Raw genomic sequence first — 20,816 nt, 5'->3', positions numbered from 1 at the left:
CTGAAGAGTCTTATCTCATGTAATAACCACCAACTAAATCCATTCATAGGATATTTCTGCTGACATATTTTCCACTTGGGCTTTGATATTGTGCTCATCACCATGGAAGTTACAAAAACCCCAAATAACAACAACAAAAAAATCCCCCCCAAAATCCAAGAGTAAACTGTGCACTTTTGTAAGATGCAGTCCCACAGAGGTGATGCTTCCAAATAATAACTTTGAGCAAAAACCAACTGGTCCAGTGCTAATTTTTAACTATGAACAGTTAAAATACACACACACACGATTCTCACCCAAGAAAAGAACCTCAGCATCTGTCATTTTCTCTTCCACCCAAACTAAAGACTTTTCCCCTATGCAGAGCACATTTACTACAGGATCAAAGCGACCTTTCAAGGCATTAGGATTCAAAAACCATAAAGTCTATTTTCTAAAACTCACTGGGAAAATAAAGTACAGTTAACAGGCCAGATTTGCAAGAGTTCTCAGTAGCAACAGCTCCTGTTTTTCTCCCTAGTGATGCTGCTCACATTTTAAATTCTGGCTACATACCCTGAATTACACCTACATCAGTATTTATATTTATATATGAATGCATAAACACACAGAAGTCTGCGGAGGGAGGTGAGCAGCGTCCCAGGAAATGAACTCCAAGCACTCCTGGCAGCTGCTGAGGGCTGGGAGATTCCCAAATCAAAGCCCTGGTGCTTTTTACTGCAAAAAAAGGCTGTTTTGGGTGAGGAGCTGTAAGCCCTGAGTCCCACACAGCTCCCAGCACCTGCCACCTCAGCTGGCAGCTGGAGGGACACGATTTAGAGAAATTAGAACTTTAAAGCATTTCTGTTTGATCAGTATTACCCCTAAAAGACATTTTCTAAACATATGGCAAGGACAGAATACACACTGGTGTAGGGGATATACACACAAAGACTTTTTGATCACTGTGCACTTGGCACGATCAAGTTGACATAACTTATGTGTTAATTATTTAATTATAGGATTTGTCAGGTGTCTTCATAATTGAAGATACATTTCAATATTTTGGGTAAGCACATGTGAGATGTTCGACTTATTAGAAAACGTAAATAAAGATCTTTAAAAGACAAAATGTTTTGCTTGGGGGTGGGAAAAAAACCCAACCCAAATCTAATGCTTTATTAATATTTGAATGATTAATGCTTTCTCTTCTCAAATGCAGCATAATTTCAGTGATCTGCTGAGCGAGAGGGACGGCCTGACTGAAAAACAGAAGTGCAGCACACCAGTGTCTATTCTCTCCCTTGCACACATGGCATAGTACAGATATAAACAGTGACAACGACAGGTCAGTTTTATTTTCTGAAGGCTTTTCAGCTCCCTTTGGGATCATTCCTGGCCCCCGAGCTGCGCTGCCTGCAGGGCTTACATACCGTTGCTGGAGAGGAGCGTGAGGTGTGTGACAGAGAATGTCTAGAGTTCTCCAGCCCCCCATGAATGAGATAGGCTCCCGAGCCGGAGAGGATCTGACTTCCCCCAATGTCCATGGTGATGCCCACCATGTTGTGAGAGGGAATGGCTGTAGGAGAGGATGCCGCTGTAGTCACCTGAGCTCCACCTCCTCCCTGCGCTTCGAAATAGGGCGCGGCGCTGGCGGGGGCGTAAATCTGCGCCTCGCTGCTGTAGGAGTAGGCGGCTCGTCTGTGCAGGGGACAGAACAACGGGGACTGTGGTTAGTTGTTGGGAAGGATGAAGTAGAAAGACCTTGCAAATATGGTGGTTTAGATTCTGGGAGTCTGAGTTCAACAAGCGAGATAGAAATGAAAGCAAGCTTTGAGATTTAGGGTGTGGGGTGCAGGGCCATCAGCTTGTGAACAACGACCTGCTAAGCTGAGGGCCAGCTCCCTTGATTAAACAATATACTCCTGCTAAGATGAGGGCCAGATCGTTTGAGGGCCAGATCGTTTGATTAAACAATCCCCTTCTGCTTGCCTTGGGTGGTGGGACATTTCTATTGGCTGTATGTGTTATCTTGTATTAGATTGGTTGGTCCAACTCATACTATTCAACTTGGAAAGATATTTAATGTACGGTATTCGGGCTCGGCTCTCTGTTTGCTGTTCCTGCTCTTCTGGCCTGCTTTAGCTGTGCCCAGCAGCTACAAGCAAGGCCCTCACAATAAACCACCTGCTACCCCTGCAACTTTGCTTATAGAGATACTTTGTCGCCGACTCTACCGTCACGGAGATATTCCTTCAGTTAGTGACTTTGGGATGGCACCCAAATAATAACAACATTCTCAGGGTTGTTGTTTGTCCCTGTGAGCCTCGCCAGAAAGACACTCCTCACCTCCATGGAGTCTGGAGTTTGGGGAGATCAGAGCAGCAGGGGAGAAATCCTGCTTTGTTTATTACTTCCTATTATATTATTAGTATTATAGTATTATATTATACTAGTATTATATTGTACTTCTAGCAAGATGACCCTGGATTGGAGAGTGGACATTTCCACCTGTTGCCATGAGGTTTTTTCCTGGTTTGCCGAGCGTTCATATTAAAGGAGAAATGTGCAGTTTCTCACGCTCGTGAAGGTAAACACAGGACCATGTTTTGTAAACACTGCCCTTGTTATGAATTCCTTCTCAAGGAGAAGGGGAGGTTGAATGACAGCCTCCTTGACCAATGTGGTGGGGAGGTGGGAATTCCATCCTCCAATCCACGGGCCTCATAGGAAATGTATAAAAGTGGGTTTTTGTAAATAAACATTGTCTTCTGCCCTGCATGCTCTGTCCACCCAGATCTGTCTCCCCAGCCTCATTTCTGGTCAGGCCTCGTGGTGATACCCACATCTCACCCACACTGGTCAAGGAGGATGTCATTCAACCTCCCCTTCCCTTGGAGGAGGAATTCAAAACAATGGCAATATTTACAAACCACGATCTCCTGTTTACATTAACGAGCGTGAGAAGCTGCACACTTCTACTTTAGTATGAACGCTCAGCAAACTAGGAAAATCTCATGGTGACAGTTGTTCCCTGAGATTCTCCTCAGGGTTGCTGTTCCCCGAGGTAATAAGGTTTTCTCTCAGGGTTGCTGTTCCCTGGGGTAATAAGGTTTTCTCTCTCAAGGTTGTTTTTCCCTGAGGTTCTCCTCAGGGTTGCTGTTCCCTGAGGTGTGGAGGGTTTTCGAGCTTTTCTTGCCCAAAAGGTCCCATGCCAGAGCCAGAGAAGACAAACAGAGTCTGCCAGTCTGTGTTTCCAAGGTTGTTTATTCTTTCATTATCTCTCAGTTCTTTCCCAGCTCTGCAAGGCGTCCCCAGCAGAGCAGGACACGGAAGGACTGGGCGGGTCAGAGGGTCCCGGACCCTTTGTACCATTCCCTGATCCAACCACCGTCCACAACTTTTATTTACAAAATCTTACCAACACTTACTACCTATGTTAACATCTCATTTCTACTCTAAACCAATCCTTGAGATCCAACTCAGCAGAAAATGGGCGATGAGAACAAGAACAAGGAGGACAGGACCACTCCCCAATTCCTCCATCTCGCCTCTTCAAGCCCATACACTAAAAATCCTGGATTCTACATTTATACTCTGTGATAAACTAACTACTAATTTTGAATTCTTTCAGCTTGTGATTCTTCATACAATGTGGGCATTCACTCCCATGGACAGGGATCAGAGGCAGTGTCCTCCTGGGCTCTGTGTGAGGCTCTGACCCCCTTGTACAGACCCCAGACCCCCTGTCCGGTCTCCAAACCCTCCAGGGTGGCCAGAGGGATGTCCCAGACTCTGACACAACATGACTTTCCATGATGGTAAAGATGAGAGCAAACTTTATTCTTTTAAATTCTGCTTTTATAGAGTAGTTTGGTACAGAGAATGTGATTGGTTATTCAGTGTCTACACCCTTTTGTAAACATTTCCTTTGCCAGTAAATGTGTTGGAAAAACCATCACCTGTGGATGGTTTCTCACTCCCCAAGGTTTGCTTGAATTCCTCCTTAAAATTTCTCAGGCTAACATGAGAAAATTGCTCCCCTGCCTTTCACACGGACACTGGCAGAGCCTGAAGCCTAAATTCAGACCAATGTCAGGCCCACAGGGGACATGCAGAGTGTGGAGCCCTTTGTGCCCTGAAAGGAACTCCCAGCTGCCTGGTCCTGCAAAAGCCAAGATTAAAGACACCCCTTCCACGTGTCACAAAGGCTTTTCCCCATGGCTCCTTGCAAACATTGCTCAGTCTGTCCCTGGGTTTCCCAATGTCCATCACTCCCCCGTGGTGTCCCCTTTCCCTGGTCCCCCTTTGGCTGTGGGGCCTGGGGTCCAGTTTCTGTCTTCCCTATGGTCACTTCCCCCCTGCCCTACCCCTTGTACCACCCAAACCTGAGACACTAAACTGAGAAAAATCACGTTTCACCCTTTTGGCTCTGGATTTCCCTTTGGCACATGGAATAAACCCTGCTGGAACTGATCTGGTGGCCGAGGGCCTTCTGCCTCTCCTTGCTTGAGCTAGCTGGTGACGTGTGTGGATGTGTGGCTTGACTGCTCTGCCTGAATTCTTCTCAAGCAGTTTCTCCACTGGAGGGGCTGGCTGAGATCTAATTAGGCTATAGCTACACTCCCAAAAACACACACTGCTACAGCAGAGGAGCTGCCAGAGGGAATCCCCTGTTTGACAGCTGAGAGGTGCACAAGAGTCAGGAAAACCCCTCAGGTGTTGGTGGGGTTTGTGAGCCCCATATTTCTGAAGCCTGAGGGTTGCTGGCTTTTCCAAGGGAAACTTTTTGTAGTTTTTCCTTTCCCAAACAACTTTGTGTAAATAACTACTCTTCCCATAACATTTCTAAGTAAACAATATTCCTTTCCCATAACAACCTCTCTCCCAGGTGTTGTTGTGTTTTTTAACCAATGGAGAGAGGTGTAAATCCTATGGACCAATAATTTACCTTTTCAGCACAGCATGTTATAAAAAAGCTGAATGAATTGTAAATAAAACTTTCTGATTCTCTTCTGCCTGCTGACTGGAGTCAAGCATTTTTATTTTGTGTCCAACAGAGACAGGGTTTGCTGTTTGCTCTGTTGGAATGGGACCCTGTGCTGGGGACACTCGGCCCCACAGCACCAACTCATGGAGGGAGCAGAGCCTGGAGCCTTTGGAAGGAGCTGGGGTGAGGAAGGGCAAAAGGAGGCACAAAATGGGCACAGCAGACAGGAGGAGGAGGAAATTCTAAGGGTGGAGAGGGCCTGGCACAGCTGTGGCTGCCCCAACCCTGGCAGTGTCTAAGGCCAGGCTGGGACAGTGGGAGGTGTTGAGTTGGAAGGAGATGAGCTTTAAGGTCTTTTCCAACCCAAGCCATTCTGGGATTCCTTGACTCCATAAAATCTTCCAACATCCCTTTTGTCCTCTAAAAGTTCCACTCCTAAAGCTGCCCCTGTCACCCCCTCAGCACAGGGGAACACCAGACCCTTTCAGGAGCAGGATTCCCTGGAGAACAATCCCTCAGTGAGGACAACAGGGCTGGAGTCTGGCTGAAACCACCCTCACACCCAACAGAACACCTGAAACAGCTCCTCCTCCTCCTCCTCCTCCTCCTCCTCCTCCTCCTCCTCCTCCTCCTCCTCCTCCTCCTTCTGCTGCCATCGTGGGGTGGAAGGAGCCTGGGGGTGGCAGGGGACAGCTCAGAGAGGCTCTTACATGGTTCCGTTGGTATAAACAGCTTCTCCTCCTTCCACATACTGCACCTGGGCTGGATAAACGTGCTGCACAGACTGCACCTGCAACAGGCACCAAGAGGTCAGGGATTGCTCAGGAACTGCTGGTTAAACTGCACAACTCACCTTGACACTCAGGCTTTCTTTAAAAAAAAAGGAAATAAAAAAACCAAATAAAACACTCTCCCTGCCTCCCCTCCCCTCCACGCTTAGGAATCCCAAAGGAGGTTTTTATTTTCAAAGGTCAAGTGAAAATAGAGAAATAAGTGGTTGCTCCATGAGCAGTGGAAACAATGGACTGGGTTTCCTCTGGACACGTGTCTTGGGCTGACTAATAGGGCTGAGCTCATGCTGCAGCCTTTCCTGCACAGGGGAGCCTGGCAGTGTCCAGCTGCACCCCAGCCCCCTTTTTTTGTTGCTCTAGGAGGGATGGAGTTGCCCTCTGTCAATTTTTTCCCCCTCTGAAATGGAGAAACCAAATACAAAATCACTATAGAAAAAAAATTGAGAGGGTTAGACTCGCTGTCCACATGGAACAGCACCACATATCCCTGGTTTCTCAGGAAACAAGCCCTGGAAAAGGCAAAGTTCAAATAAATAAAAACACTTGCATGACTCCCTGGCACCAAATCTTTCTATGGAGCCACGTGCAGTCAGTAAATTTGTTTAATTAAAAAAAACCCCAAACATTTCACTTCTAAAAAAATCTTTACCAAAGCAGATTGTTTTTAATTTAACTTTGATTTAATAAATGCTTTTAAATTTAAGTTGAAAGCATCCATCAAATCTTCAAGTACATGAAAGACAACTGCTACAGCAAAGGTTCTTTCTAAACTTCAAATATATTCAGAGTTTCTTTTGTCATCGGTCTAAGAAAGGAGGAGAGAGCTGGAGAAAGTGACTGCCCACAGCTCTTTAATTAAGGTTTTTCTAGACAGAGTGGTGAGGGATGTGGGGAGCTGTTGCTGCAGGGGTGTCTGTCCCCAGTGTTCATTACCTGCTGTGGAACCTGCTGGACCCTGGGCACAGAGATTTGCTGCATCTGCGCCCCTTTGGGAGCCGAGCCCGTGGCTTGCACCAAAACCCTCTGCAAGAAGAAGAGACAGGAAGAGAAACTGAATTCCAGTCCATAGCACAGGTGAGCCAGGTGTTCTCTTCCAAAATTTCATGGCCAGCTTGCTTCTGGCACCAGCAGCAGCAGTGGCATCCTGTCATTGGTGTCCCTGTAGTCCCCACCCTCCCAGTGGGCTGCACCAGCCTGAACTCAGCCCCCTGAAATTGGGCTAAGCTGCCCAAATTTCTGACAGGAATCACCTTTAAATCTCCATGAAAGGAAATAGCAGTTAATTGATAAGTTCAGCCACAGCTAAAGAAGAATCACTCCTCACACATCCACATTTGGCTGCCAAGTTCCTTCTCTTAGAGCTGCTAAACCCAACCCCACTCTGCTTCCTGCAAGGAGAAATCCCAGCAAGCTGCTGCCAGCACCAAAGCTCAGCTGGTTCTGCTTCTCCCTGCAGTGCCACCAAGGGCTCGGGGACCTTTGGTGGTGGTGGCTCTGTCACTTCCATCATCCCTGTCTCACACTCCACTTTCAGTGTGAGCTTGTGAACACATCTCGGAGTGCTCAGCACCTTCAGACCCACAAAACAAACGTGGGGATGTGGTGGGTGGAAAGAAAGGATTCAGTGGGAACAGAGCTGAGCATCTCCATGGCCTTTTCCACCTTCTCCAAGCAGACACATCCTCTGTGGCTGGAGGCTTTAGAAACACCCAGAAGATTGGGCCGACAGAACAAAGAGCCAGAAAACAATCCCAGAAGCAACCTTGATAATTTCTGGCTACCTTATACATGGATATTTAAGATTTTTAGCCCTCCCAACATATCTGTGTAACAACCAGAAACCGAATTCTAGCAGAATTGCAGGTTTATGACAATTGCTCAGATCTCCAGGCAGCTGCATTCCCTGGAGAATCTGCACTGAGGACACCTACACTTATGTCAGCCATCCCCTGGCCCGTTTTCCCTCCTGAAGGGGCTGTCACCAGTGCAGGATGGGGACATCACAAGCCCTTTCTGAAGTCAGGCCCTGGCAGTGCCACCTACATCAAAGACTCTTTCATTTCTCCATTTTTTTCCCCATTTTCTGGCATTGCTTTTTGCCAAATGCCACATCCCTGGCCCGGCTGCCCAGCTGAGCTCCTCACTGCCTGTCCAGGTGCTCTGCTATCACCTTCCAGCCAAAACAAGGAATCATCCCCAACCTGGAAGGTGAGGCTGTCCTGCTCAAACAGCCTCTGCTCACGCCAAAAGGGGCACTGGTGCTCAGCAACCCCGAGGGTTTCAGCCTCACACCATTCCTGCTGCCAGCAGCTCATTCCCAGCGCTTTCTTTGTCCTGCTGGTGAGAAGAGAAGGCTCTGGATGCTCCTCCTCTTCAGCAGTCCTCCACTATCCCCTGGATTTTCCTGAATCCATGGAGTTCCACTCGGTGCTCTGATGGCAGCACAGCCTGGATGGGTGATTTTGTAATCCAGAGTTTTTCCAGACTTTGTTCACAGCCAGATCCACCCTACTGCTCCACCTGGCACTGCTGGTCACTGCTGTCCCCATCCCTGCCACAGCAGCAAGGAAAGCTCTCCATGGGTGGGCAGGCTGGGAGGTGACAGCAGCGCTCTGCATCACCCCATGGGGATGTCCAGGGCTCCTGGAGAGTCCAATATTCCTTCCAATTCCCAATCTTTAATTGCTCCCTTTCATCAGCATCCAATGGCAGCTGCTGCTGCTCACTTGGGAGCTGGAGAAGGATGAAGCTGAGTTCCACCCACCCATCCTCTTATCCCTCCAGCTTCCTGTGACAGAAATTTCTTTTCAAAGTTCCCCAAAAGACATAAAAAGGAACAAAAAGGAACCAGTTTCACTAAACCCTTCCCGTTTTGCACTGGGTGGTTCCTGTTCATCACTTGGAGTCATCACTTGTCTCCTGTTGGGCCTCTCAAAGGCAGCAGATCCATGGACATTGATCACAAATCCCCCTCTGCAAATTAAAATGTTGGGATCTGCCTACTCAAGGGAGAGACCATGGAATCATGGAATGGTTTGGGTTAGGGGAGCCTCAAAGCCCACCCAGTGCCACCCTCTGCCATGGCAGGGACACCTTCCACTGTCCCAGGCTGCTCCAAGCCCTGTCCAGCCTGGCCTTGGGCACTGCCAGGGATCCAGGGGCAGCCACAGCTGCTCTGGGCACCCTGTGCCAGGGCCTGCCCACCCTCACAGCCAACAATTCCTTCCCAATCTCCCATCCAGCCCTGCCCTCTGACAGTGGAAGCCATTCCCTGTGTCCTGTCCCTCCATCCCTTGTCCCCAGTCCCTCTCCAGCTCTCCTGGAGCCCCTTCAGGCCCTGCCAGGGGCTCTGAGCTCTCCCTGGAGCCTTCTCCTCTCCAGGTGAGCACCCCCAGCTCTCCCAGAGTAGAGGGGCTCCAGCCCTGGGAGCAGCTCCGTGGCCTCCTCTGGACCTGCTCAAACCTGTCCAAGCCCTTCTCGTGCTGAGGACCCAAATCTGGCCCCAGCAGTGCAGGGGGAGGCCGGGAGGGCAGAGCAGAGGGGGACAATGCCCTCCCTGACCTGTGCCCATCCTCTGTGGGTGCAGCACGTGGCTCCTCCACCCTCCTCCATCACCTCTCGGTACCTTCCAGGACTGTTCCATCTTCCCCTGCCTTTACTGACACACCAAACAACAACAGGAAATTACCCCAAAGCTACCACCCAGTCACTCCCCTGGGGACCTCAATTAAACCCCAAACCTCACATTTTAAATCCTGCACGTGGATGGGGAGGGCTCAAACCCACAGCCCTTATCAACACCAACTCCAACCAACAGGTTGCCCCCGCTACCTCAACGAGCTGACTAAAAACTCTCTCCTAACTATCAAAAATCAGGATTAAAATACATCTGCCAAGGAAACCAGGGCTCTTCTCCATGGAAACAGCATCCCCAGCTGTGCATGCCTTACCTGCTGCGAGGCTGGCACTGCCTGCACCACCGGCGCCGGGGCTGAGGCCGACGTGTGAAGCGCCACGGAAGCTGCTGGGTCTGATCCACCCTCGGCACTCTGCATGCTCACTGCTGGGGACAGCACAGGGACATCAGTGGGGACAGCACAGGGACACCAGCGGGGACAGCACAGCACAGCCACGCACCCCAAATCCTTCAAAACCAGGGGTGAAATCCCGGTGGGAGATCCGGAGGGGAAGCGCTGGGAAGGGGAGGCAGCTCCCGTCCTACACACAGGACTCTTTTTAGTCCTGGAGCTAATTTTAATGCAGAATTCTATGGAGGGGAAAGAAAGTTGCACAATTGTTTCACGGAGAGGAGAGGGAAGGAACAGAAAATGCACTTCTATATTTAACCGAAAAGTGGCGTTGGAAAATTATTGTGTCACAGTGAGCATCACACATCGTTGGGAAGAGTAGGGGCATGTTTTTAAAATAATGCTTTCTCCCCCTCTGCCTTATCACGTTTAACTGCTGCAAAAAAAGCGCTTTTAATCAAACCTAAGCCTGTGCCTGGAGTTTGGCTAAGGTTTCACTGGGAAAGTGGCACGGCCAGCTTGGGTTTATAAGCAGAAATAATCAAGGATGAAGAGCTCAAGTACAGCGAGTCACCATCACTTTAGAACCCCCCCAAAGCAGTTTCTCCTCTCTGCCATCCCTGCTCCTGCCCCAAAATCCCCCCAAGGTTCCAGGACAGCCACAGCATCGCCCTCCAGTGCCCTGCAGAGCTGGCGGTGCCCTGGCACCCCCAAAGAGCCCCAGCTCTCCCTCCTGGCACCGCCCCAGCCCTGGGGACACCCAGGGGTGTGACCTGGGGCTTCTCGACAGCACACAACGGCATTTTGAGGGTTTTTGGGGGTGGGGGAGCCTTTTTTCCTCAGTTTCTTGTGAAACTTCCTGTTTAATAAACTATTTTAGGAGGGTTTCTGCTGTCACTTCAGAATCAAAAGGTTAAAAACATTCAGATTTTGGGCAGTGTTATTTCTGCTTTCTTGGCCTTGCTGCTGAGCCTCCAGACAATATTATGATGTCTTTTGTTTTATTTCCCTTCTCCAGGCAGCATTTAAGCTTTTCCCTCAACTTTTGCAAGTTAAGAGGAAAAAGGAAAAATGAGAAACTGAAGGAGGCTGGACCTGCTCATTTGCGTTCAAAAGAAATGCAAGAGGGGTGTGAAGTTACAGAATTTACCTGTTTATTCCTTCAGCCACTGCCAAAACTGCCCAAATATTAAAATTCTCCAAAAACCAAGTTTTGAAGTGTTTTTTTCCCCAATACTCCATACTCCCCTTAGCAAATTACAATTACTCTCCCAACCTTCCCAAAACCCCAGAGCTTGCAAATCATTTTTCTCGCATCTGGGAGAAAAAATAGATACAGAACCCGCACAGTCACAGCTACCAGATTAATCCAACCAGCCAGAAACAAGGGGAATTAAATCAATATTTATTCCTGTGTCCTCCCCAGGCCCCTGGAGCTGCTCTCAGCACCCCCAGCCCTGCAGCTCTGCTATACAAAGGCAGCACCTGCCTCTCCCCATCACTGCCTGTGCCTGGGTTTTAGCCAAAACCTCCCCGTGAGAAGATTCCAGTTGCAACAGCGCCGTGGGATCAGGGAAATAACAATTCTCCCAGTAAATGAGGGGAACAGCTCCTTGCCTGCTCCAGCCCCCAATTATCAGCAATTAAACACTCAGCCAGCACTGCTGGGTTTGGAAGGCTCAGGTGGAGATGCTCAGGGAGGAGAGGGGGGCATTTTTACCACATCTACTCCCCTAACTTTTCCAGAAGTGTTTATTGTCTGTCCCTCGTGCCCAGGGTTTGCAGCTTTCCAGGGTTTTCTGAGTGGGAAATGTAGCGTGGTGATGTTACAGAAGAGAGGTGGGGGAGCTGACAAAGATATTTTAATCATCTATTAATGCTTCTGGCAGGGTCAGCTCTTGGCATTTTAGGTCTACAGAAGGTCTCCTTTTAAGTGTAGCTATAATGAGAAAAGAACACTTAGAAAAGATGGAGTTGGGCTTTGATGATCCTTGTAAGTCCCTGCCAACCCAGAATATTCCATGACTCTGTGATTCCAATCACCAACCACTCATCTCTGCTGATACATTTTGTCTTCTGCTTTCCCTCAGTTAGCAGAAGAGAGCAGAGAGATGTGGGCAGGGTGGAAGGTGAATTGTCTGCTGCCAAAATAAATCCCCAGTGTGATTTTCGGGTTTGCTCCACGAGGCAGTGATGACAGCCACGCCAGACACAAAGGCTCCCAGGAAATCTGCAGATGGCACTTGCAGACAAGGTAGACAGACAGAGAAGTCCTGGACTGCCAAGCCACACTTGCAGGACTCGTTGTTATTTTATTTATCAGTGCAACATCCTGGAGAAAGGATAATTCACTTCTCATTAAAGCCATCCCGCGCATCCTGAGAATTGGACTCGGATCCGCGTGCGCCATCTGCTCCGGTTAATTTGTGCTGATGGAAAGCTGACAGCACACACAGAATTCCTGTGCTCCCAGAAAGCAGCACAAGGTGCAGCAGAGCTCTGCTGGAGCCCTGGCAGCACAGCTGCCAAGAGAGCTGGCACCTGAGCCGAGGCTCCAGAGGGTGGAGAAGGCATCGGCTCCCAAGGGTGAGACTTTGGGCACCCAAAGTCTTGCTCTTCCCTCTTCACTATTTTTATTTTTATTTTTATTTTTATTTTTATTTTTATTAATTTATTTTTATTTTTATTTTTATTTTTATTTTTATTTTTATTTTTATTTTTTTTTTTTAATTTTTATTTTTATTTTTATTTTTATTAATTTATTTTTATTTTTATTTTTATTTTTATTTTTATTTTTATTTTTATTTTTATTTTTATTTTTATTTTTATTTTTATTTTTATTTTTATTTTTATTTTTATTTTTATTTTTATTTTTATAGAACAAGTCACTTAAATCAGAGGTGGGACTGGCACGGCCTTGGCTCTCAGGGAGTGTTTAGGTCTTGTGTTCCCATCATAGATTGGTTTGGGTTGGAAGAGACCTTAAACCTCATCCCAGCCCCTGCCATGGGCAGGGACACCTCTGTCCTGGGTTGAAAAATGTAACCAAAAATGTGCGTTCTATTTTCATCTGTTGAAGCAGGTTGGGAGATATTGTTCTTTATCTCTTGTAACTCTAGGGGTGGAAAGAGGGCGGATGCCTTCTGTTAATGGACACCTGATAACACCAGATAAGGCAGGGCCTCCTTATCTCCTCCTCCTCCCATCCTCCTCCGAGGGACATCCCCTGTGAATGGGCCATTGAAGGCTCTCCCATCACTGATAACATCACCTCATCCCATTGGGAGATGCTCCACCCAAGGGAGGAGCCAAAGCCTTTCCATGGGATAAAACAGCAATCCCAAACTCCAAGGGAGCCGTTCCCACTGGATTCCCAGAGGAAGACTGGACCCTTTCCTGAGGATCATCTCTACTTCAATGGAGCCACATCTGTCACTGTGGGAGGACTCACTGTGGGCTGCTTCCAACACCCTGACCAACAGGGTGTCAGGTTTGCATTCTGACTCTGTCAGTGCTCCTTTGTACTATTGCATTTATCTTATTTTATTTCTATTTTATTTTTATCTTTCTTGTTGTTTGTTCTCTCTCTATTAAATTGTATTTCTGACTTGGAGTCTCACTGGTTTTGCTTTCAAACCAGCACAACCTCCCACTGTCCCGACCTGGCCTTGGGCACTCCCAGGGATCCAGGGACAGTTCCTGTCTCAAACTCCTCAACAATTCCTGGGTCAGGAGCTCTCCTGGAGCTCCCCCAGCCTCGTGCAGCTCTTTGGCAGCTCTGCCACATCCCTGAAGCACAGCCCCACCAAAGGAGTCCCTGCTCTCCTCCCAGCCCATTCTCACCTCTCCCAGGAGAGGAAGTTTTACAGAGTTCTTCATCATCCTCTTAGCGGAAATCACAGGCTCAAAAGCCAGACCTCCTGCTCCCCACAGATCTAAGGTTTGCTTCTTCCTCTTAGATCTGGCCTAGGACAGAGAGGTTTGTCCCACCTGCAGCTCTATCACAGAAGGACTGACAGGAGCCATTAAAAGGAGTCTCGAGGCCTGGCAGCCCCTGGGATGGGGGAGTTTGCAAACTGAGAAGTTAATTAATAATCAACAAAGCTGCTGGTGGGTCATAGAGAGGATCAGCAGCATCCACAGGTGATATTTTCAGTTCCAAGGCTCCTTACTGGGTGAAGAAGAGCAAAAAAAGTCAGTTATTGTGGAGAAAGGAGCAGATGGACCTGACCATGCCAAAGGAATAAAATCGTGGTGAGAATCCCAGAATGGTTTAGGTAGGAAGGGACCTTAAATCTCATCTTTTTCCAATACTCTGCCATGGCAGGGACACCTTCCACCATCCCAGGCTGCTCCAAGCCCATCCAGCCTGGCCTTGGGCACTGCCAGGGATCCAGGGGCAGCCACAGCTGCTCTGGGCACCCTGTGCCAGGGCCTGCCCACCCTCACAGCCAACAATTCCTTATTAATTTCTAATTTCTTATCTAAATCTGCCCTCCTTCACCTTAAAGCCATTCCCCTTGTCCTGTCACTGCAGGGCTTTATAAAAAGTCCCTTTCCAGCTCTTTCACAGGCACCTTTTGGACATTAAAAAGCTGCTTTAAGGTCTCCTTACAGTGGATTTATTCAACACATTGGCATTTCAGGGAGAGACAAGTTTAAAGTCCTGGTTGCTCAACGTGGCTGGTGATGTCACACAGGCCACCAGGGCCCTGGAAGGCATCACAGACATCTGGATTCCAGGTTGCATCACCACTGAATGAATCAGGCAGATAAGGAGGCTGCTGCCTCTGGAAACCTTCTGTTTACACACAGCTCTCTTGGTATCCAAGCAAACAGCAGGGACAGGAAAGGAAATTCAAGAAAAAAAAAACAAAAAAACACCCTAATAACTTCTGGGTGCTATTTCTGGTGCTGCCACCAGCTCGCTCTGTGACCTTGAACAGGAGGCTTCCCTTTCCCTGTGCTTCAATTTTCCCACTCCTAAAAAAGCCACAAATACTCCCCTAGGCAAGGTGGTTTTCAAGCAGTGGTCCCTGAGGGCTGTCAGAGCCTGAATGCCTTTCAGAAAGACAAGAAATAACAGAACAGGCCTGGAGGGCTGATAAAAACTCAGGTTGTCACAAATTTCATTCATAAGGAACCCTCTCCTCCATGTAAATGGCCTTGCCTTTGTTCATCTCTGCTGCCTACAGCAGCTCCACACCGCTGGGAAAACAGAGATAAGAGGAGCATTTCCAAATATTTCCTATGTTCAGATTTGCAGGGGGAGTGAGGAGAGCACAGGGTGACTCCTCCAAGTGCTGAGGAGGGGATGGAGCAGCGTCCCCTGCACCCCAAAAAAAGTCTGGGCAAGGAGGGGGCTGATGCCAGCGCTGCCCTGGGTGCTCCCCCACGGGTTCTGCCATCCAGGATGATGAGCTTTAAAGCTTTAAGGGCCTTTCCCATCCCAAACATTCCATATTCCATGATTTTCTGAGTTGGCTGCTGCTGTAGGGTAGCTCATAGGTTTTACATTTGCACCTTAAAAAAATAAAGATTTGTAAATACAAGACCTAAACACCCCATGAGAACCAAGGTTGTGCCAGTCTTGCCTTTGATTTATGTGACTGCTAATAAAAATAAAAATAAAAATAAAAATAAAAATAAAAATAAAAATAAAAATAAAAATAAAAATAAAAATAAAAAAAAAAAAAAAATAAAAATAAAAATAAAAATAAAAATAAAAATAAAGTGGAGAGGGAGTTCTGTCCATATCCAGTGGTGACCTATAGGATAAAACCAAAAAATATTGTGGCCACAGTTACAGCTGGAGTGACCCTGGGCCTGAGGAAGGCAGGGACTTAAATCCCCTTTAATTTGGAGTTTGGAGCTGCCTGGGATGGACCAGATCACCAAAGCCACACAAAGCAAACATTTCCCTGAGGCTGCTCTGCCTCAGATCCCCAGAACTCCTTCCACCTTTGAGGGCTCCAGGTTCAGCTCTGACAATTTAGTGTTTGAGGACTCAGGGCTGATGGTTTCTCTTAAAGCATTCTGTGTAAAAATCCATCTCCTGGATTAAAGGGGATTTGAATCCCTGCCTTCCTCAGGCCCAGGGTGGCTCCTGCTGTAATTGTGGCCACACTGCTTTTTGGTTTTATACTACTGGACATGGATAGAACTCCCTCTCCACCTTATTTTTATTTTTTAAGAGCAGTCACGTAAATCAGAGGTGAGACCAGCACAGCCTTGGTTCTCGTGGGGCGTTTAGATCTTGTATTTACAAATCTTTATTTCTTTAAGGTGAAAATGTAAAACCTGTGAGCTACCCCACAGCAGCAGCCAACTCAGAAAATCATGGAATAAGGAATGTTTGGGATGGGAAAGGCCCTTAAAGCCCATCCAGTGCCACCCCTGCCATGGCAGGGACACCTTCCACTGTCCCAGGCTGCTCCAAGCCCTGCCCAGCCTGGCCTTGGGCACTGCCAGGGATCCAGGGGCAGCCACAGCTGCTCTGGGCACCCTGTGCCAGGGCCTGCCCACCCTCCCAGGCAGGAATTTCCTCTCTCCAGAATCATACATTTCTATTAGTGCTGCTTTCAAAACATTCAAATTGCTCCTGTTCCAGTGAATCACTCGCTCATTTGAAGAAAAAAACAGATTGTGAACTATTTTATTTAATTTGCTTTTCAAAGCTTACTTGGTTGGTCATCCTTTGATCTTATTTAAACTTTTCAAATTCCTTTATTACATCTTTTTATTTCTGGCAGGACTTTTGAAATTGAATATAATGTTGGGATATGAATGAGGGAAAGGAAAATATCCTCAGCGAGTTTCTTTGTTAGTTTTAAGAACAATCAATTATTTGACCTCTGGGATAAAGTTTTTTTATAGCTACTTATATTTAAGCTTCCCAGTAAACCTTGGTGGGGGTTATTACCTCCATGAGTAAGAAATCCACTGCCCCTGTCCTTGCCATTCATAAATGGGCTTAACAACTTCTTCTCAAAGGGGATTTAAACGTGGGGCATAAAAATCTAACAGAAAAATGACTGCCTAGAGGTACAGGAAATGTTAAATCAGATTTTTGATGCCTGAAGGATGTATTTATAGAATCATTGCAGTTGGAAAAGACCTTTCAGATCACTGAGTCCAACCACCATCACTGCCAAGTCAACCACGAAACTCCACAGCTTTTATTTCAAATTAAGACCTAAAGGTGGGGAAAGTTTGTTTTTCCAGGTGAAGCTGCTCTGATGACGCTGAGCTTTTTATTTCTGGTGTTCTTCAAATGCCAACAGCCTTGGCTCTCCAGGTAAACCCAGGCATCCTGAATTTCTAATCCTCACCTGTGCAGGCTGTCAGACTCCTCCAGTTGTGAGGATTGAAAAGAAATCTGCAGCTAAAATCTTTACAGACACGGGAGAGAGACAGGCTCAGCTACAGCAAGATTTGTATTTATTGGACTTGATTTTAGAGGTCTTTTCCAACCTTTAAAATTCCATGGTGGAGCTAAAAGCGTTGCACGCCCCAGAACTGCAGGAAACCTGGAGGTGGATGGGATTGCCAATGACATTTTATAGAGGAAATTTCACCTTCAATTAATCCAGGAAATAACCTTTGTTCATCTTTAATATTATCAGGAATTAATGAGGTTTAGTGCAGCCAACAGGCTCAGCTGGCACAGTCTGTGCTCCAGGTTTTCCTGCTGCTGAATGGATCTCAGGCTGGCCAGGGGGTGAATTACCCAGGGAATCTCATCCAACCCCATTTCCATATGCAAGTCCATGATACAGCTATGAATTTTTAATAAAAATCTCCTGATATCTGTTATTTTACTGAAAATAATGGAAAGGCTGCAGTTTAACAAAAAACCAAAAAACAAACAAAGAAAAAAACAACAAAACAAAACAAAAAAAACAAACAAAAAAAACCCCACAAAAACAAAAACAAAAAAAAAAAAACCCAAAAAACCAAACCAAACCAAACCACCAAAAAACAAAACAAAACAAAAACAATCAAAAAACCCAAACAAACAAAAAAATTAAATTATAAATTATTTCTCATTCACAACACTGACCTGCAAGCATCAAAACTGAAATCCAGGTTTTTCCTTGTTTTTTTGGTTGATTTTGTGCATTTTTTGGCATGCTGTGAAGGGAACGCTTACATTTTAAAATAGTTATTTGGTTATTGGAACTTTTATACTTTAGTTGGCTTGGAGCTTAGATAAATGGGAAAACCAGAACAGCAAAAACGGAACGCAGGAGAAATAAAAATGCCATTTTACCATCATGTTCTAGATGGGCTCTAAATGATATTTTCTCCCCTGCCTGCAAAAAAGGAACCAGGGAATTTACATTTAATGGTTTCACTACTGAGAAATCTCAACACTCTCAAAACAGACTGAAATTAATAGAAGCAATGCAAGGAATGGCTGATTTTGATTATTTTCTAGCAGATGCAAGTATCCATTTACTTCATCCACCACACTCTATGCCACTGTTATTTTACTAAAGAAAACTTTCTTAAATATTTTCCATTTCATTCAACATTTCTGGCTCAGTCTGGGTGTAATATCTTGCCCTGAAAAGGCATTGGTTGCGCTTGAAGCAGGGCACAGAAAGGAAGTGTTTCATTCTTTGGAAGGAGGAACTGGTTTATTTGATGTGAATGAAAATGGATCGAGTGACTTCTCCCTCCTCTGAGGCAAATATTTGTGTTAAACCCAGCCTGGCTCCAGCCTCACACACATCCTTCATCCCTGCTGCTCGTGGCTCCAAAGCATGAGACCTCCAAGGAATAACAGGCTGAAGTTGCAATCAGGAAAACACCAATTTCATTTTTTTTCCATGGCCCAAAACATCTCCCAAGGTGGAGGAGCACAGGAGCAGGACACGGCTCCCAACCCAGACCGTGGCAGGGGAGGGATCTCTGCCTCATCTCTGCATCCTCTTTGGAAAAACGTGATTCCACCTCCCTCAGATGGGGAAACAAAAGAAACTCTTTGCTTTTGATGCTGAGCAGAGGAGAGCCTGCTCTGCCCAGCATTTCCATGCAGGAATTATCTTTTCCTCAGACCACACAGGGATGCTGAGGGAACACAGCTCCCACCTGGGCTGTGGGCAGTGGGTGCAGCTCAAAGCCTTTGGGTGTTCTGCTTGCTGAGCACCTGAACTCACCTGTCCATGGTGTTTGTACAGCTGCCACTCGTGACATTCCCTCGGCCTGGGGAGCAACTGGGAACAGCAATTCCTGGGATGTGAACTGCCCTGAAAGCCCTGGAAGATGAGCTGCTGCTCTGGGTTTGAGAGGTGTTGGAGTCCAGAGGATCCCTCTGACAGCCCTGGAGAATAAGGGGGCTGTACAGGGGGGTCTGGGATCTGTACAGGGGGGTCAGCCAGCCTCCCACAGAGCCCAGAAGGACTCTGATTCGAGCTTCTATCCATGGAAGTGAATGCTCACATGAAGAAAGAATCACAAATCCTAAGAATTTGAAATAAGTAGTGGATGGTTTGTTGTAGAATGTAAATATAGAAATTAGGATTCTTAGCATATGGGGCTGAAGAGACAAGATGGAGGAATTGGGGAGTGGCCCCTGTCTTCCTTGTTCTTGTTCTCGTCCCCCATCTTGTGCTGAGTTGGGTTTTAGAGATTGGTTTAGAGTAGAACTGACATGTTAGCATAGGTAATAGGCATTGGCAAAATTTTGTAAATAAAAAATACGTCTCGGACAGTGGTTGGGTCAAGGGAACTGTACATAACTTGCGGGGCTCTCTGATCCGCCCAGTCTGCCGCGTGTCCTGCTCTGCTGAAGATGCCTTGCAGAGCTGAGAAAGAACTAAGATAAGGTACCCTGCCAGGGAGGCCTGGCAGAGCTGTAAAAAGACTGAGATAATGAAAAATAAACAGCCTTGGAAATGGATACCGGCGGACTCAGTTTGTCGTCTCTGCCTCTGGCTTCAGTGTGTAACACCCAGGGCAAAGAGAAGACAGAAAACCGTATTACCTCTGGGAACAGCAACCCAGGGGAAACTCCCAGGGAACAGCAACCCTGGGACGACCCTTATTACCTTGGGGAACAGCAACCCCAAGGAAAAATCTCAGGGAAAAAGCAACCTTGAGAGAGAGGGAGCCGGGAAATCTCACAGAATGGGAATTTCATGGGATGGTTTGGGATGGGGGTCCTCAAAGCCACCCAGTGCCACCAGGGATGCCTTCCACTGTCCCAGGCTGCTCCAAGCCCTGTCCAACCCAGCCTTGGGCACTGCCAGGGATGCAGGGACAGCCACAGCTGCTCTGGGCACCCTGTGCCAGGGCCTGCCCACCCTCACACCCAACAATTCCTTCCCAATCTCCCACCCAGCCCTGCCCTCTGGCAGTGGGAGCCATTCCCTGTGTCCTGTCCCTCCATCTCTTTTCCTCAGTCCCTCTCCAGCTCTCCTGGAGCCCCTTCAGGCCCTGCCAGGGGCTCTGAGCTCTCCCTGGAGCCTTCTCTTCTCCAGGTGAGCACCCCCAGCTCTCCCAGCCTGTCCTCAGAGCAGAGGGGCTCCAGCCCTGGGAGGAGCTCCATGGCCTCCCCTGGACCTGCTCAAACCTGTCCAAGCCCTTCTCGTGCTGAGGACCCAAATCTGGTCCCAGCAGTGCAGGGGGAGGCCGGGAGGGCAGAGCAGAGGGGGACAATGCCCTCCCTGACCTGTGCCCATCCTCTGTGGGTGCAGCACGTGGCCTTGGACACTGCCAGGGATCCAGGGGCAGCCACAGCTGCTCTGGGCACCCTGTGCCAGGACCTGCCCACCCTCACACCCAACAATTCCTGCCCAATCTCCCATCCAGCCCTGCCCTCTGGCAGTGGAAGCCATTCCCTGTGTCCTGTCCCTCCAGTTCCAGATGAAGAGCCCCTCTCCAGTTTCCTTGCCAGCCCCTTCAGGTCCTGGAAGGACATGGGAGAAGTTAAGACCAGACAGAGCCTTGGCTCATCCAGACCTTGATCTCAGACCCGGAACTCTCCACCCCATGTCGAGGTGACCCCGAGCCACCCCCCAG

At 47.7% G+C, this 20,816-nt stretch overlaps 1 protein-coding gene across 9 annotated transcripts in view; it reads right to left on the bottom strand.

The window, feature by feature from the left end:
• The window catches only part of RFX2 (regulatory factor X2), a 71,574-nt gene that overhangs the window by 23,710 nt on the left and 27,048 nt on the right, over positions 1 to 20,816 (bottom strand). For 4 of the 9 annotated variants that reach the window (XM_063403263.1, XM_063403265.1, XM_063403267.1 and 1 more), the window contains exons 2-5: positions 9,711 to 9,823; positions 6,694 to 6,783; positions 5,680 to 5,759; positions 1,413 to 1,680 (exon numbers count right to left, since the gene is read on the bottom strand). In XM_063403263.1, coding sequence (XP_063259333.1) covers positions 1,413 to 1,680; positions 5,680 to 5,759; positions 6,694 to 6,783; positions 9,711 to 9,815 — 543 coding nt within the window. In that variant the 5' untranslated portion in view covers positions 9,816 to 9,823. The remainder of the gene's footprint in view (positions 1 to 1,412; positions 1,681 to 5,679; positions 5,760 to 6,693; positions 6,784 to 9,710; positions 9,824 to 20,816) is intronic. The other 5 variants (XM_063403269.1, XM_063403270.1, XM_063403271.1 and 2 more) reach the window with 2 other exon arrangements.

The sequence above is a fragment of the Prinia subflava genome, chromosome 8, assembly GCF_021018805.1.
Source record: "Prinia subflava isolate CZ2003 ecotype Zambia chromosome 8, Cam_Psub_1.2, whole genome shotgun sequence".
Taxonomy (NCBI): Eukaryota; Metazoa; Chordata; class Aves; order Passeriformes; family Cisticolidae; genus Prinia; species Prinia subflava.
The sequence above is the reverse complement of the archived record's forward strand: the minus strand, read 5'-3'. Positions and strand labels throughout refer to the sequence as shown.